Consider the following 14,713-nt stretch of genomic DNA (forward strand, 5'->3'; position numbering starts at 1 on the left):
CGCCCTTCTTGAGCTGCCACCCAGTCGTTTCATACGCGCGGAGCGCCGACGGCTGGACAGGAGAAACATGATGGACGGGCCCAGCATCTGTCGAACAGCACGTGTCCGGGCAACCGCCGGCGCAAAAGACGACTTGACTCCCACTCGCGCACCATCCGCCAATACGAGCTGAGGCTGTTGGCTGGCTGCACGAGGCGGGCCGCTGACGGCCGATGCTTACGGCGTCGGACGGCCGAGGAACGCCGCGAGACAAGCATTTTACGACGCAGTGGAAAAAAAGGAGCCTCCGAAGACACGTGGAAGCTCAGGTCCGCTAATAAACTCTACCTTGGTCTGTTCGGGTCAGAAAAGCACGCTTTGGGCGTGCCGGCGCGTGTGGTGGCGCGAGAGAGCCGAAACGGACGGGGGAGGGGCGTGCGACCAAGATGGCCGTTTTTCTGCCGTCCTGGTGCCGCATCCTGGTGCCGCATCCTCGTGCCGCATCCTCGTGCCATTCTCAAGCGTTGCCGCCGGCGAGAGGGCTGCTCCGATGGTTGATGATGGGACGGGGCCATGATGGCGGCATGGCCTCAAGCGGCGTGAGCGTCCTCGCACATGCGTGCGAAGGGCAGGGAGGAGACGAGCCGCCCGTGTCAGAAAGACAAGCGCGTTGGTCAGCACGCAGACGAGAGAGAGCGAGGTATGCACAAAAGGTCCTGTCTCGACATGGGTCTAAGCCATTGGCCTGTCTGCCCATACCTTCGGGTACATGGTGCACAGCCGACGTTGCCGATGGAATTCCGCCCCGGAGGAGGGAGGCCACGGTGCTCGGGCCCGCCATCACACACACAGCGCACATGCAGCGGCAACCCCTGTACGTAGCAGACCCGAAAGAGGCAGCTTCAACGCCCGCGCAGGGTCCCCCACTAACTTACTCACCTCCTGTCCAGGTGCGTGTACTGTATGTACAGTACCTTCCTTACCTTGGTTGGCCTGCCTCTCTCTTACTCTTCTCCGTCTCACCCTCATCCACCCGTCCTCGCTCTCTTTCTTACTCTCCTCTGTTTCTTACTCTGCTCTCTCTCTTACTCCCTCCCCCTCCTCCCTTTCCCCGTCCCCTCTCTCTCCCCCCTCGGCAGCCCTTATACAAACGAGACCCGTTGCTTTGCCATCCTCGCCTTTCTTCTGCTTCTGCCTCGCCTTTGCGCGCCCTTTCTTTGTGTCTGTCCTAAGCAAGCAACTCTTTTTTCCTCATTTGTACCTCGACCCCCTTGGAAGCTGGGCTTCCGATTGATAATCCTCACCACCGCTTCCGAGATGCCCGCGCGACGCCGGTGACGAATCCTCCTCTCCTTTTCTGCTGCTCCCAGTGAACCTCGTCCGCCGACGAGCGCCACCAGCCACCAGCGCCTCCAAAGAGTGCGACAAAGCACAGGCACCGCCCAATACCGCGCAACATCGAATCGCCATGGCTCCGTCGCCCATCGCCATTCCTCCGCGAGGCCCTGCCGCCTTGCTCTCCGCAAGGGGGACGCACATGGCCACCACCGCCCTCCGCGTCGGCGGCATGACGTGAGCCTCTCCTGATCCTTTCCAGCTCCGCCACCCCCCGTCTCTGGCTGACCAGGTCCAACAGCTGCGGCGCGTGCACGTCGGCCGTTGAAGCAGGCTTCAAGGGCGTCAACGGCGTCGGCAACGTCTCGGTCAGCCTCGTCATGGAGCGCGCCGTCGTCATGCACAACCCCGACATCATCTCCGCCGAGCAGGTCTGCGAGATCATCGAAGACCGTGGCTTTGAGGCTCAGGTCCTCGCCACCGACCTCCTGAGCCCCGCCGTCATCCGATTCCAGCCCGCCGAAGACGAGGGCCCGGCTCTCGCGACCACCACCGTCGCCATCGAAGGTATGACCTGCGGCGCCTGCACCTCGGCCGTCGAAGGTGGCTTCAAAGATGTGCCGGGCCTCAAGCACTTCAGCATCTCGCTACTCTCCGAGCGCGCCGTCATCGAGCACGATCCGGCCCTTCTGACGCCAGAGCGAATTGCCGAAATCATAGAGGACAGGGGCTTCGGCGCCGAGATTGTCGACACGGCCAGATCATTAGCCATTGCACGCGATGTCAAGAGCCCGGCGCCTCCCAGCAATGTCGCCACGACTACGGTGGCCATTGAGGGCATGACATGTGGAGCGTGCACGTCGGCCGTTGAAGGTGGCTTCAAGGGCGTCGACGGCGTGCTTAAATTCAACATAAGCTTGCTGGCGGAGCGCGCCGTCATCACCCACGACGTCACCAAACTCTCGGCCGACCAAATCGCCCAGACAATCGAGGACCGAGGCTTCGACGCCTCCGTCCTGTCGACTATCATTGACGCCGGCGACCACAACGCATCCTCGTCGACGGCGCAGCTCAAGATCTACGGCAGCCCGGACGCCGCTAGCGCCAAGGCCCTCGAGGAGACGCTCAGGGCTCTGCCTGGTGTCACGTCTGTCTCCCTGAGCCTGGCGACGGACCGCCTCACCGTCTCCCACCAGCCCTCCGTCATCGGCCTACGCGCCATCGTTGAGGCCGTCGAGGCCCGGGGCCTCGATGCCCTCGTCGCCGACAGCCAGGATAACAACGCGCAGCTCGAGTCGCTGGCCAAGACCCGCGAGATCACCGAGTGGCGCACCGCCTTTAAGACGTCGCTCTCGTTTGCCCTGCCCGTCTTCATCATCGGCATGATCTTGCCCATGGCCATTCCGGCGCTCGACTTTGGCAATGTCGCCCTGATTCCTGGCCTGTACCTCGGCGACGTCATATGCCTGATGCTCACCGTGCCCGTCCAGTTTGGCATCGGCCGCCGCTTCTACGTTTCGGCATACAAGTCGGTCAAGCACGGCTCTCCGACCATGGACGTCCTCGTCATCCTCGGTACCTCGTGCGCCTTCTTCTTCAGCGTCTTCGCCATGCTCGTCTCGCTGCTCGTGCCCCCCCACACCAGGCCCAGCACCATATTCGACACGAGCACGATGCTCATCACCTTTATCACGCTTGGTCGGTACATGGAAAATCGGGCCAAGGGCCAGACCTCCAAGGCGCTGTCTCGTCTCATGTCGCTCGCCCCGTCCATGGCAACCATCTACACGGACCCTATCGCCGTCGAAAAGGCCGCCGAGGACTGGGTCAGGTCTCCACAGATCCCCAAGACGCCGCTGACGCCGTTGCGGGCACCCGAGTCCGCGGGAGCGGCCTACGAAGAAAGGCTCGTCCCCACCGAGCTGCTGCAGGTCGGCGACATCGTCATCATCCGGCCTGGCGATAAGATTCCCGCCGACGGCAACCTAGTCCGGGGCGAGACGTACGTGGATGAGAGCATGGTCACTGGAGAGGCCATGCCGGCGCAGAAGCGTGTCGGCGACAGCATGATTGGCGGCACCGTCAACGGAACCGGCCGCGTCGACTTTCGCGTCACTCGCGCCGGCAGGGACACGCAGCTCAGCCAGATTGTCAAGCTGGTCCAGGACGCCCAGACCACCCGGGCGCCGATCCAGCAGCTCGCCGATACCCTGGCCGGCTACTTTGTCCCCACCATCATCGTCCTCGGTCTCATCACCTTTGTTGCATGGATCGTCCTTAGCCACGTGCTGCCGAACCCGCCCAAGATCTTCCTTCAGGACGCTAGCGGCGGCAAGATCATGGTGTGCGTCAAGCTCTGCGTCTCCGTTATCGTCTTCGCCTGTCCCTGCGCCCTCGGCCTCGCCACGCCCACTGCCGTCATGGTGGGGACGGGCATCGGAGCCGAAAACGGCATCCTGATCAAGGGAGGCGGCGCTCTCGAGAGGACGACCAAGGTCACCAAGGTGGTCCTGGACAAGACGGGCACCATCACGCACGGCAAGATGAGCGTGGCCAAGATGACAGTCGTGCCTCTGTGGAAAGACAACGAGTGGCGACGACGTCTGTGGTGGTCCATTGTGGGCCTGGCCGAGATGGGCAGCGAGCATCCCGTGGGCAAGGCCATCCTGGCGGCGGCCAAGGAAGAGCTGGGCGTCGAGTCGGAGGGCGCCATCGCGGGGAGCGTGGGTGAGTTCAAGGCGACGGTCGGCAAGGGCGTCAAGGTGCTCGTGGAGCCGCACTCGGCAGCGGAGATTGTGCGTTACAGGGTGCTGGCCGGCAACGTGCGCCACTTGCAGGAGAACGGAGTCGAGATACCCGACGACGCCATCGAGGCGTCGGAGGAGCTCAACGCGGCGACGCGCAAGGACCTGTCCAAGACATCGACGATGGCTGGGACGACAAACATCTTTGTCGCCATCGACGGCAAGTACACGGGGCACCTGTGTCTCGCCGATACCATCAAGGACGGCGCGGCGGGCGCCATCTCGGTGCTGCACCACATGGGCGTCAAGACGGCCATGGTGACGGGCGACCAACGCTCGACAGCGCTCGCGGTGGCGGCGGCGGTGGGCATAGCGGCCGACGACGTGTTTGCCGGCGTCAGCCCCGACCAGAAGCAGAGCATCATCAAGAAGGTGCAGTCGCAAGGCGAGGTGGTGGCCATGGTGGGCGACGGCATCAACGACTCGCCCGCGCTGGCGACGGCCGACGTGGGCATCGCCATGTCGAGCGGCACCGACGTGGCCATGGAGGCGGCCGACGTGGTGCTGATGCGGCCGACGGACCTCATGAGCATCCCCGCGACGCTGCACCTGACGCGCACCATCTTCCGGCGCATCAAGATGAACCTGGCGTGGGCGTGCATGTACAACGTGGTGGGGCTGCCCGTGGCCATGGGCTTCTTCTTGCCGCTCGGCTTCCACATGCACCCGATGATGGCCGGCTTCGCCATGGCCTGCAGCAGCGTCAGCGTCGTGGTGAGCAGCCTGCTGCTCAAGTTCTGGAAGCGGCCACGCTGGATGGATGAGGCCGCGGCGGCCGACGGCGTGTTCCGGGACGGCCGCCCGGCGTGGGCGAGCGGCGGCGGCGGCGGCGGCGGCGGCATCGTCGGCAACGTGGTGGCGTGGGCGAGGACCGTGGTGCCGCGCCAGGCGAGGCACAAGACGGACGAGGGATACGTGCCGCTGCAGAACCTAGATGCCGAGCCGTAACGGCGACGCCTCAAGTTCGTAGATGCCGCGTCCCCCCCTTCTCGGCCCCTGTTTCGACGGTGTTTTCCCCCATGTCCCCCCCATGTCCCCCCATCCGTATATACCCTCCGTCGACCTCCTCTCTCAAGAGAGCCGAGTAAAGGCCAACGTCACCCAGCGACCTTTTTTTCTAGACATCTTGCGAGCGGGATTCATCGACGCGTCTCTTGCGAGATGTGCCCGGCCTGTAGGGGAGTTCTTCATGAAGTAGTTTTAGCATGAGCGAGGAAGAGGCGTGTCCTCGCCGGGCGGTGCCTTTTACACGATTAAATTTCCGCTCACGTCTTTTAAACCTCGTCTTTTGTCTTCGCGTGCATCTCTCGTCTGATCTACCGGACTTCACAGGACCCTCGGACACGGAGCGAAACGGCCAGCCAGTCCTGCGTCGCCACCGTCGTCAGCGGAGATTGAGAGAAGTCGTCATCACGGCCCGCGAGCCGTGTCATCATGCCCACATGCTCGGCCGTGCCTACGTAAACAGCAGACGGCGCAAGAGTCGCCTATTTGATTGCACTTCTTTCATTGTGCCTTCGCGATGCTAACCTTGCAGTCCAGCAAACTCTTCCGCACTCGGGCTGGGCACGTCACGGCCCCAGTCTCCTCATGCCCGCCATCCGTCCGCGGCTTCCGGGCCCCGTGCAAAGATGCCCCGAGGCGCGTTCTAGGTCGGGCCGGCGCCCAGGTGACTTGAGCACATGGGCGGAATCGGTCAACCTCGCGGCCAATATGGGGATGGATGGTGTCTCGTCTTGGTTCCCCTTCTCATTCGTCCTCACCCGGCGTTCCTCCTTGGCGGGATCGAGGCAAGGTCCCAGCATATCTCTGCCTCTTCGTCTTGTTCTACTTGCAGCCCCCGTTCATCATCATCCCTATGCCTCCTCTTCCCCTGCTTTTCCCACGCTCCTCCTCTTCGTCTCGCGTCGCTTCGATGCTCGTCTATTCGCAATATTAAAAGGAAGGAAAAGGGCGTGCAAACAGCCAAGGAAACATCAGACACATGGGCGCAGCATCGCTCGCGCAATGGTGGTACAACAAAATCAGACCAACAGTCTCGTCGTCTCCGAAAAGAAAAAGAAAAAAAGAAAAACGCCGTGCCGATGCTGGTGAGCAATGTCTTGCTCGCTCAGAGACGCCTTGTGGCATGGACTGCCCTGCCCCAGGCTAGAGCTCCTCTTTGGGGCCCATGCACACGCATGGTTAGCGATACCTTGGGCACATACGCCCACCGGTAGCAAGAGAGGCTAGGCTGTCTCCAGCAGCCGGGCCCCGACTTTACCATTGCCGTCTCGTTTCGACCCGCCTACTCAGCGGCGCCGGGGACGCGGCGCTGCTCCGCTCGCCTTGGAAGAGAGCCTCTTCGTGCGGGCCGCAGAGCTCGGCCCAGGGTATGAAGCTACCGCCGTGGGCGTCGGACCAGGCCCCTCCGTAGGTGTTGCCCGCGAGCTTCTTGCTGCTGGGGAAGACGGCCTTGGCCGCCCACCTGCGCCCGTCGATGAGACGCGACGAGATGAGATCCCCCGCCTGCGACGACTGGACGGCGGCCTTGAGCAGAGACTCGGCAAAGGGGTACCACCAATACACCCGGTACTCGGCATCGAACCCGTCCTTAGGCCCCGTGCAGTGCCACAGGGCATATATGTGCTTCGTCACCAAGTTGACGCCAAGACTGACGGTGCGAATCCAGTCGCTGGCCGCCGTGCCCCGGTGGGCATGGGGAATGGCGTCGTACAACCTCGTGAGCGCCGCGCGCACATTGAAGGGCATTTCAATGGGATACGGCTGAAACTTGTCGCCCGCCTCGAGCACGTCGGCCTTGACGGTGGCCGTCAAATTACTTTGGTCAAAGGGCAGGCGGGTCAGAAAGGATTCGTATCCAGCCTTGGTCTGGAAGAGGGCCGACTCGTATTCGATGGCAACGTGCAGCTCCGTTTGCTGGCCCCCGGTTCTCTTGTCGGGGATGATGCGGTCGGCAGGTCCGCCGTGGACCTCGCCGCCGTGGGCGGCTTCTTTGGACCTCCAATACTCCTGGCGGGCCCATACGTTGGAGACGTAGTACTGGTCCGAATCGCGGAACTCAAAGGACTCATCGTACGTGGCCTTGATCTCGTCCATGGTGGCATCGATAAGCCTCCTCACGTCACCGACGGGGCCCATGACGGTTCCCGAATTCAGCCAACGCGGCTCGTTGAAGACAATGTCCCCGTTGCCCGAGTGAGGACCAAAGGCATTCGGTCCCATGCTCGACGGGGGCACCGCCCAGCAGCGCGGGGCCCTGGGGTCGAAGGGCCAGCAGACCTTGTCGGGGCCCCAGAAGATGGTCTGTCGGAGGTTGCGCATGCGGGCGCCGGCGACCGAGGTATTGAAGCGCTCGGCAAGGTGGGCGTCGGCTCGGTCGGCGACGTCAAAGTAGCGCTCGATCATGACTTCGGCCGGCAGCTGATGGATGATGTCGTAGGCGTCGACGATGAGGACCAGGTCGTCGTCCTCTCGAGATTTGAGCGAGTCAAGATAGCGCTTCACGGCGCGTAGCTTGGCTAGATGGGTAACGGCGGCATTGAATTCGCCCGTCGCGTTCCAGCCGAGGATGGTGGGGACGGGGTAGCGGTTGACGGCCGACGAGACCAAGTTCTGGCACAGCTGAAGGTTCGTGTGGCTGGCAGGGATCAGGTAGTGTAGACGCGAGGTCTTGACGCCATGGCCACCGTAGAGGGAGCTTGGTTTCCGCCATACCGAGGTCCAGCTGAGCTCGGACTGGGTGGCGGACTGGGAGAAGGACTGAGGAGCCGATTAGCTTGGTCTTCTGCAAGGACATTGACAAAGTTGAAAAGAGAGGAGACGGTTTTTGCCGAAAGGGGCGACCATACAGAATATGACGGATGGGCGCCGAGGAGCATAAAGACGACCAAGATGGCGCAAGCAGTAGGAAGCAGGACACGCCGCAATAGGGGAACGGACGCCATGGTGGTGACTTGATGTGGTGGACGTCTTCACATGAGGGCAGAGAAGGCACAAGGAAGAAGGAAGCCGGAGCGGCAGAGGATGGGAGGGGAGAGGGGAGAGCAAAAGAGAAAAACTGCTACGAGGGCCAGCGAGAGAATGCCAGAGAGAGAGAGAGAAAGAGAGAGAGGCGTGCGCCGAGTATAGTGGACAGTCAGGGGGGTTGATTATGTATGTATTATGGGAAGGAGGACGGCGAGCCTGAGGACCAACATAAGAGCACGGCAGGAGCGATGATGCACGGTAGTTGGGGCAAGGGCAAGTACGTAGTCGGTTCTTGCGTAACGGAGTATGTACATACATGCAAGACTTGGCCAACGTCGGGTCCCGAAAGAGACGGAGACGCATGCGCGTGCGTGTGCGTACATGCTGTACGCACCGCATGGGCAAATACGACGAGGAAGACGCGCGGATAGGTGGACAGGGGAAAGGGGGGGACGATTGAGTGCGAAGCGGGAGCGATGCACAGGTGACAACTCTATTTCTGGCTCCGCGGATTGCCTCTAAAAGCCGGTTTTTCCTTCTTATTCTGCTTCAGTCCACCAGTAGCAAACAATTCCCCCCCCCTCTCCCTCTCTCCCTCTGTCCCTCTCTCGTGGAGAGGTGGAGAGGAAACCCTAGTGTGTGCGGAAGAGTCGGCTGCTCGGCATGGCCACAGCATGTGTAGGAAAAAGAAAGGAAGGTCGGTGGGATGCGAGCTGCAGCCGCAGTGGCGTCGGGCGCGCAGCACCAAACATGTCTCCCATGTCGTGCGCCGGCGTCCGGGGTAAACAATGCCTGACCGTGGGAGGCGGGTGATGACCATGGTGATAGGCCCGTCGAACCCCTGCCTCTCGCTGCGCTAGCCTCTCACCATCTCACACTTGGGCCGCCATCCAACTGATCCCTATAATAGAATCAAGATAAAGTAACAGTACCACTACCGGGGTCGGTTTCCACGAGCCCGCTAGTGCTCTTGGCCGAGCGTACAGAGAAAAGGGTAGAATAGGGCCTTCGATTGGTAAAATGACACTGCCAAGGCGCATCCCGTAACGACGACGGCCCGGACATGGCAGCCATCACGCGGTGTACCAAGATCGAGTGCAAGATGGCCGGGAGACGAATAGGGGCCTGTCTTACTGTACGCAGACTTGCTTCTGGCTCACCTTACTATTAATTAGCCTGACACATACAGTATACGGCAGTACTGCACAGGCCTGATTGTTGGTAGGAGAGGAGCCAAGGACGTAGTGAGCCGCGGTTCTCCTCGTATCGTGCTTCAATGGATCCACGGGCGGCATATCGCACTGCGTCGTCCAGAAGTAGGAGAGGCCATCCTTTTGGCTGCCCGGTTTGGACAAGGACGCGAGGCGGTGGCTTGGTACTCTTCCGAGGGAAGAAGAAGCTCGCGTGTCTCAAGCACAGGTTTGCCGATTCTTCAACAAGAGTCGAGGGCCGTCTCGGCCCTCGTTGACGGCCCTCGTCGACGGCTGACAACAGCACAGTCCAGGGGGGATTGGACGACGTGAAACACGGTGAAGTCAGACAGCCAGGAGCTTGGCGCTGCTCTTGGCGAGAGGCTCAGCCGGGGACCCGGTCTCAGGTCTCGTCTCGTCGACGCATGGAATGCATGGAACGTGTGCCCTCGACCGAGTTTGGCTCGCGAGTTTGTCTGCTCGAGTTGACCATGGACATGGAATGGGAGGATAAGGAAGAAGTGGACAGAGTGTACATGGAATACGTAACTTGATCCCAGTCGATGAGGTAATCGGTGCGAGGACGGATCGTGCTGTGGGTACAGAGTACTCCGTACAGTACAGTGGTATTGGTAGGTATTGAGCAGCCAAGTTGGGGCAGTAGGGTAATTACCTCCCTCCGGAGGGCTGGAAATGACGACTTAAATAGCATCATTTGGCTCCAACAGTCAATTAAACCCAACAACGACAACACACGATCCCTTCGGCATCTACAGTAGGTATCCGATTCCGTATTGTTACGCCTTGCTCCAGGCATAGATAGCAACCTACAAATGTTCTTTTGCGGTACCTGATGGGGTAAGCAAGCACTCGAGCAGGATCCGCAGCCTGCAGGCACCATCCGCCATGACCGGCATGACAGCTGGATGTGACGTCCCGGATAAGCAAGTACTGTAGAGCGCGGAAATGTCACGGATGTATGGATAACGTGCTTTTTTTTCTATATAAAAACCCCATCTTCTTTATTCGACCGTCGTCGAGCTGCTCGTACGACCGACAGACTAACGAGACACGCTACTCGCTTGGTGTCTTGGCGTGGCGGCTCGTGCTCGGCAATTATTCGTGGTGCTGTGGTATGTACTGTAATAAGGTACCTACTGTATGTGTATCTTGGAATACCTACCTACCTAGGTAGGTAAGTAGGTACTGTACAGTAAATCATATTGTTGCCTTGGGCGCCGTAGGGCGGAGCAGCCCGGACCAAGGAGCTCGTGGGGGACAGCCGGGGCTCACGTCTCCACCTGGGCCCGAGCCGGGCTGCGTAGATCGAGCCTGCCAAGTGCCAAGGGCCCCGTTGGCCGACCGCGAATCACATTGACGACGGCTCGAGGTCCCAGGCGTTATTCCCCCGAGGCTGATTAGTTCTGTTGTTCGGCCCTTCATCTCGGTTTTCTCATCCCCACGGCATCCGATCGAGGCAGCCAACGACGGGACTTTTCCAGCAACCCGTGCTGATCTTCACCTTCATGCGCCCCTTGTGTGCTTAGATGATGGTGCGAACAGGGCATGTTGAAGATCAGGTAATCAATCGTGCGTGGCCTTTGTTCTTGCGTGCAGACAGGCATGAATAAATTTTTGGTAGATGCTTTAGGTAGGTAGGTCGGTACGGATACTGTACTGTACTATACTGTACTGTACTGTACCGTGCCGTAGGTATGTTATGTAGGCAGGTAGGTAGGCAGGTAGCTAAGGTAGGCGGCAGCAATAATAGTAAGAGAGCCGATTGCCATCTTGGACAGAATTATGCACACGCAGACGGCGGCTTCTGCATCCTCCGAAGAGCTTGTGCACGCCAAGCCCGCGCTGAGTAACGGCCCAATGGTTGGCCTTGGATTTAGAGCCCGGCAAGACAAACACCCCTTTTTTATGCCTCTGGCCAACCTTGCTGCTGCTCTTTCCCTCTGGGGTTAGCACCTCTAGGGCGCATGGGAGGGCCCTGGGCGATTCAAATTACACCCTTGCTGGCGCCAGAGCCGGCCGGCTTCCTTCAGCCGTCGTGACCAGCAGCAGAGGAGCTTTGACGAGGACACGACGGCGGGAAACTCTGCATCGGGTGAATGAATGAATGCTCTCTCTCTCTCTCCGGCACTTCTTCCGATGGATGGATGCTGCCTATAACTCAAAAAGCACCAGTACCACGCAAGACTGACGCGTAGCTCCCCCAGAGCCAAGCGCCTCACGGGGCCCCCGTCCAAGCATCATCGTACCGGTACTTTGTCCCACGCAGCTCCCCACCCTCGCTGCCAAGCCTAAGCCGCTACACGTCAGCCACAGCCAATATGCCAAGACTCGGGTCGGTACACCCCACGTATCCCACCACGTATCCCACCCCCGTCCACCCCACTCCTGGATACTCCCGCGCTACTCCTCCAGAGTCCGGTCGCGCGAACTCGTCCCCCGTAATTCTGACCCCCTGCCCACCTCAAGTACCTCTACCATCCGTCGTCCTCGCACACACGGTCCTACTTGAGCTCGCGCGCCCAATCCCTTCTTCTCCTCTTCGCTCGTCCTCTTCGCTCGTCCTCTGCCCTCCATCCTCGCGGCCTCGCCTTATTCAGCCGCCTCCCCTCCATCTCCATTCTCTCCCTCTCCCTCTTCCGCTCTTTTGCCTCGCCCGACTCTTTATTCTTGGCCCGCCCCTCCACCGAGCAGCACCGAGCAGCACCGTTACTCCGCATCCATCCGTCCATCTACTGCCGATTCCTTGCCTCGTCGGCCACGTCAATCGCCATCGCTCGTCTGCCGTCTCGCTGGAGCATGCCGCCGTCCCTGTCGATTTAATATCCAACGATTCCGTCCTCTTCATATCGGAACGCAGCGCTCTGCCACCCTCCAAAATCCTTCGCCGTGCTCCGAAGCGCAATGGCTCGCCGTAGTGGCGAGGAGCCCGTGGCCCTGCTGACGCCCGAGGAGCAAGAGCGTGAATACAAGCCCGATCACGACATCGAGAGCGATGCCGGCTCCCCAGAGCCTCTTCCCACGCAAAACCTCGACCACGAGTACTCGATCCCCAGCACCGTCAAGTTCACCTGGCTTGGCACATATTTTTTTTTCTCCTTGCTCCTGACCCTCTACAACAAGCTCGTCTTGGGCATGGTGAGTCCATCTCGTCTGTCTCGCCTCCATGCCGTTTGCTGACGTTTGCTCTCCTCCCGTGCCAGTTCTCCTTTCCCTGGCTGCTCACCTTTCTGCATGCCGCTTTCGCCAGCCTCGGCACCTGCTCCATGATGCACATGGGCTATTTCAAAATGTCGCGCTTGGGGCGCCGGGAGAACCTGGCCCTCGTCGCCTTTAGCGCCCTCTTCACCGCAAACATTGCCCTGTCCAACCTGTCTCTGGCCATGGTTTCCGTGCCTTTTTACCAGACCATGCGCATGCTGTGCCCCATCTTCACCATCCTCATCTACCGCGTCTGGTACGGTCGCTCCTACAGCACCATGACCTATCTGTCCCTGGTCCCCCTCATCATCGGCGCCGCCATGACAACTGCCGGCGAGATGACCTTTACCGACGCCGGCTTCCTCCTTACTATCCTCGGCGTCATTCTCGCCGCAGTCAAGGTATGTCGAATCCCCCAGCACAAGACGCACGGCCTCATCTGACCACTTCCAGACCGTCGTAACCAACCGGTTCATGACGGGATCGCTGGCGCTGCCACCCCTTGAATTCGTCATGCGCATGTCTCCCATGGCCGCCCTGCAAGCCTTGGCATGTGCCACCGTTACTGGCGAGGTCGCCGGCTTCCGAAATCTCATATCCTCGGGCAACATCTCGCTCAGTCCCGCGATCGCCTCGCTCGCTGGCAACGGGTTCCTCGCCTTTCTCCTGAACGTTGCCTCGTTTCAGACGAACAAGCTGGCCGGTGCTTTGACGATGACGGTGTGTGGCAACCTAAAGCAGTGCCTGACCGTCCTGATTGGAATCTTCTTGTTCAAAATCTCGGTCGACGCGCTCAATGGGGCAGGAATGGCCGTCACCATGCTGGGCGCCGGTGTCTACAGCAAAGCCGAACTGGATAACAAGAAGAGGAGACGGCAATCCGCCTACCAGGCTGTGGAACAGAAACCCCGGTAGCAGCGACGGCTCCGTTCGATACCCCCTCTTCTTTTTAATTTTCTTGTCGATAGATCAACGACGACGATAGATGCGATCCGGGACAGCTTGGGCCCAGTTGCCGGGCTGCGGCGCTATTGGTGACCCTGCGATGCATTTGACTCCCCCTGGTGCGGGAGATTCTCGACAAGAGCATGGCGCTTTGATTTTATACACTCTTGGCTGCAATTTTTCGACCGCACGCCGGGTTCGGGGCCAGGGAGCATTCGCATTGGGGCATGGGTTTTACACGGCGTTTGGACATTGCTGTCGGCTCAAGATGCGGCTCGACGAGGAAGCCAGCAAATAGTGATATACCTCTAGGATAAGGTGGTGGTGTCCTTGTACGCTACGAGCCCGCCTCTTTCGGGGAGGGAGGGGGAGGAAGGCATGGGGTGTAGGTGCTTGTTACTCGGCGTGCCCAACCGAGCAGTTTCTGGCACTGGGATATCATAGCCGTCAAGACACTGCGTCGCTACAATAGATGTAATGCATTACGTCTATTACTGCCTGATATTGATGCGCTGCCAATGTTGAATGTCGCTGGATGGAGGCGCTGTCTGCGGCGGACTTTTGGTGCGGACTTTTGGATACGGCCTCCGGGGTCGGTCGGCGCCTCCTGCCCACGGCGGTCCGGCAATACGGCACGGCCAACCTCGGCGCCGTCCGAGGCCCCCGGAAAGGCAAAAGAGGGGCGGCGGGAGGGTGGAGAACGGGGCGCGTGGGAAAAGGCAATGTCATCAGCCCGGTGGCTTTGGGGCGCCATGCGAGATGTGGCGCACCGGCAAGCAGGGAACTGGGGAAAGGTACATGCGAGGTACGAGGTAGGCAAAAGAAGAAATGACGAAGGAACGGAAATAAACGCCAAGCAAGCGCACGTATGTGGAAAGCTTACGGAGCAAGAAGAGATCAGAAGGGGAAAGTCGAGGAAAAAGACCGTGTGTTGTGGCCTCTTGCCCACCGGGCATCTTCATCACCAGGCCTGGCCTGGCTCCCGTGCGCAGTGGACGCCGCGTCACCGTTGCCCTCAAGTCTTGCCGCGAGACACAAAAGCCCGGCCCGGCAGAGGACGCCAGATGACGCCACAAACCAGTACGTAGATACTTTTTTTCCGTACACACGCTTGCCAAGACTTCCGGGTGCCGGCTTTGCCGCACCGGGTCCTCCCCTTCCCCGCCCCGCCCCCCCTTTTTTTTGCGTCTGCGGGGGCTGCTGCGGGCTCACCGGGGGAGGTCACCAGCTGGTTGCTGGGCGGGGGATCCTTTCGCCTTGCCCGGGGAATTT

The 14,713-nt window shown here is 60.4% G+C and overlaps 3 protein-coding genes across 3 annotated transcripts; 2 read left to right on the forward strand and 1 right to left on the reverse strand.

The window, feature by feature from the left end:
• Positions 1 to 1,447: 1,447 nt before the first annotated feature.
• On the forward strand, positions 1,448 to 5,066 carry HRG_10970 (e1-E2 ATPase domain-containing protein; the record flags this gene model as incomplete). Its single annotated transcript, XM_044869440.1, has 2 exons — positions 1,448 to 1,551; positions 1,616 to 5,066. 2 exons carry the CDS (start codon positions 1,448 to 1,450, stop codon positions 5,064 to 5,066), a joined length of 3,555 nt encoding a protein of 1,184 aa, XP_044715391.1.
• A 1,311-nt stretch (positions 5,067 to 6,377) lies between these two features.
• HRG_10971 (uncharacterized protein) lies at positions 6,378 to 7,526 on the reverse strand (the record flags this gene model as incomplete). Its single annotated transcript, XM_044869441.1, has 1 exon — positions 6,378 to 7,526. The coding sequence occupies one exon, from the start codon at positions 7,524 to 7,526 to the stop codon at positions 6,378 to 6,380; it is 1,149 nt and encodes a 382-aa protein (XP_044715392.1).
• A 4,673-nt stretch (positions 7,527 to 12,199) lies between these two features.
• On the forward strand, positions 12,200 to 13,411 carry HRG_10972 (triose-phosphate transporter family domain-containing protein; the record flags this gene model as incomplete). The annotated part of the gene is made up of 3 exons (XM_044869442.1): positions 12,200 to 12,433; positions 12,499 to 12,897; positions 12,950 to 13,411. The coding sequence occupies 3 exons, from the start codon at positions 12,200 to 12,202 to the stop codon at positions 13,409 to 13,411; spliced, it is 1,095 nt and encodes a 364-aa protein (XP_044715393.1).
• Positions 13,412 to 14,713: the final 1,302 nt, after the last annotated feature.

The sequence above is a fragment of the Hirsutella rhossiliensis genome (assembly GCF_020360975.1).
Source record: "Hirsutella rhossiliensis strain HR02 chromosome Unknown scaffold00018, whole genome shotgun sequence".
Lineage (NCBI taxonomy): Eukaryota > Fungi > Ascomycota > Sordariomycetes > Hypocreales > Ophiocordycipitaceae > Hirsutella > Hirsutella rhossiliensis.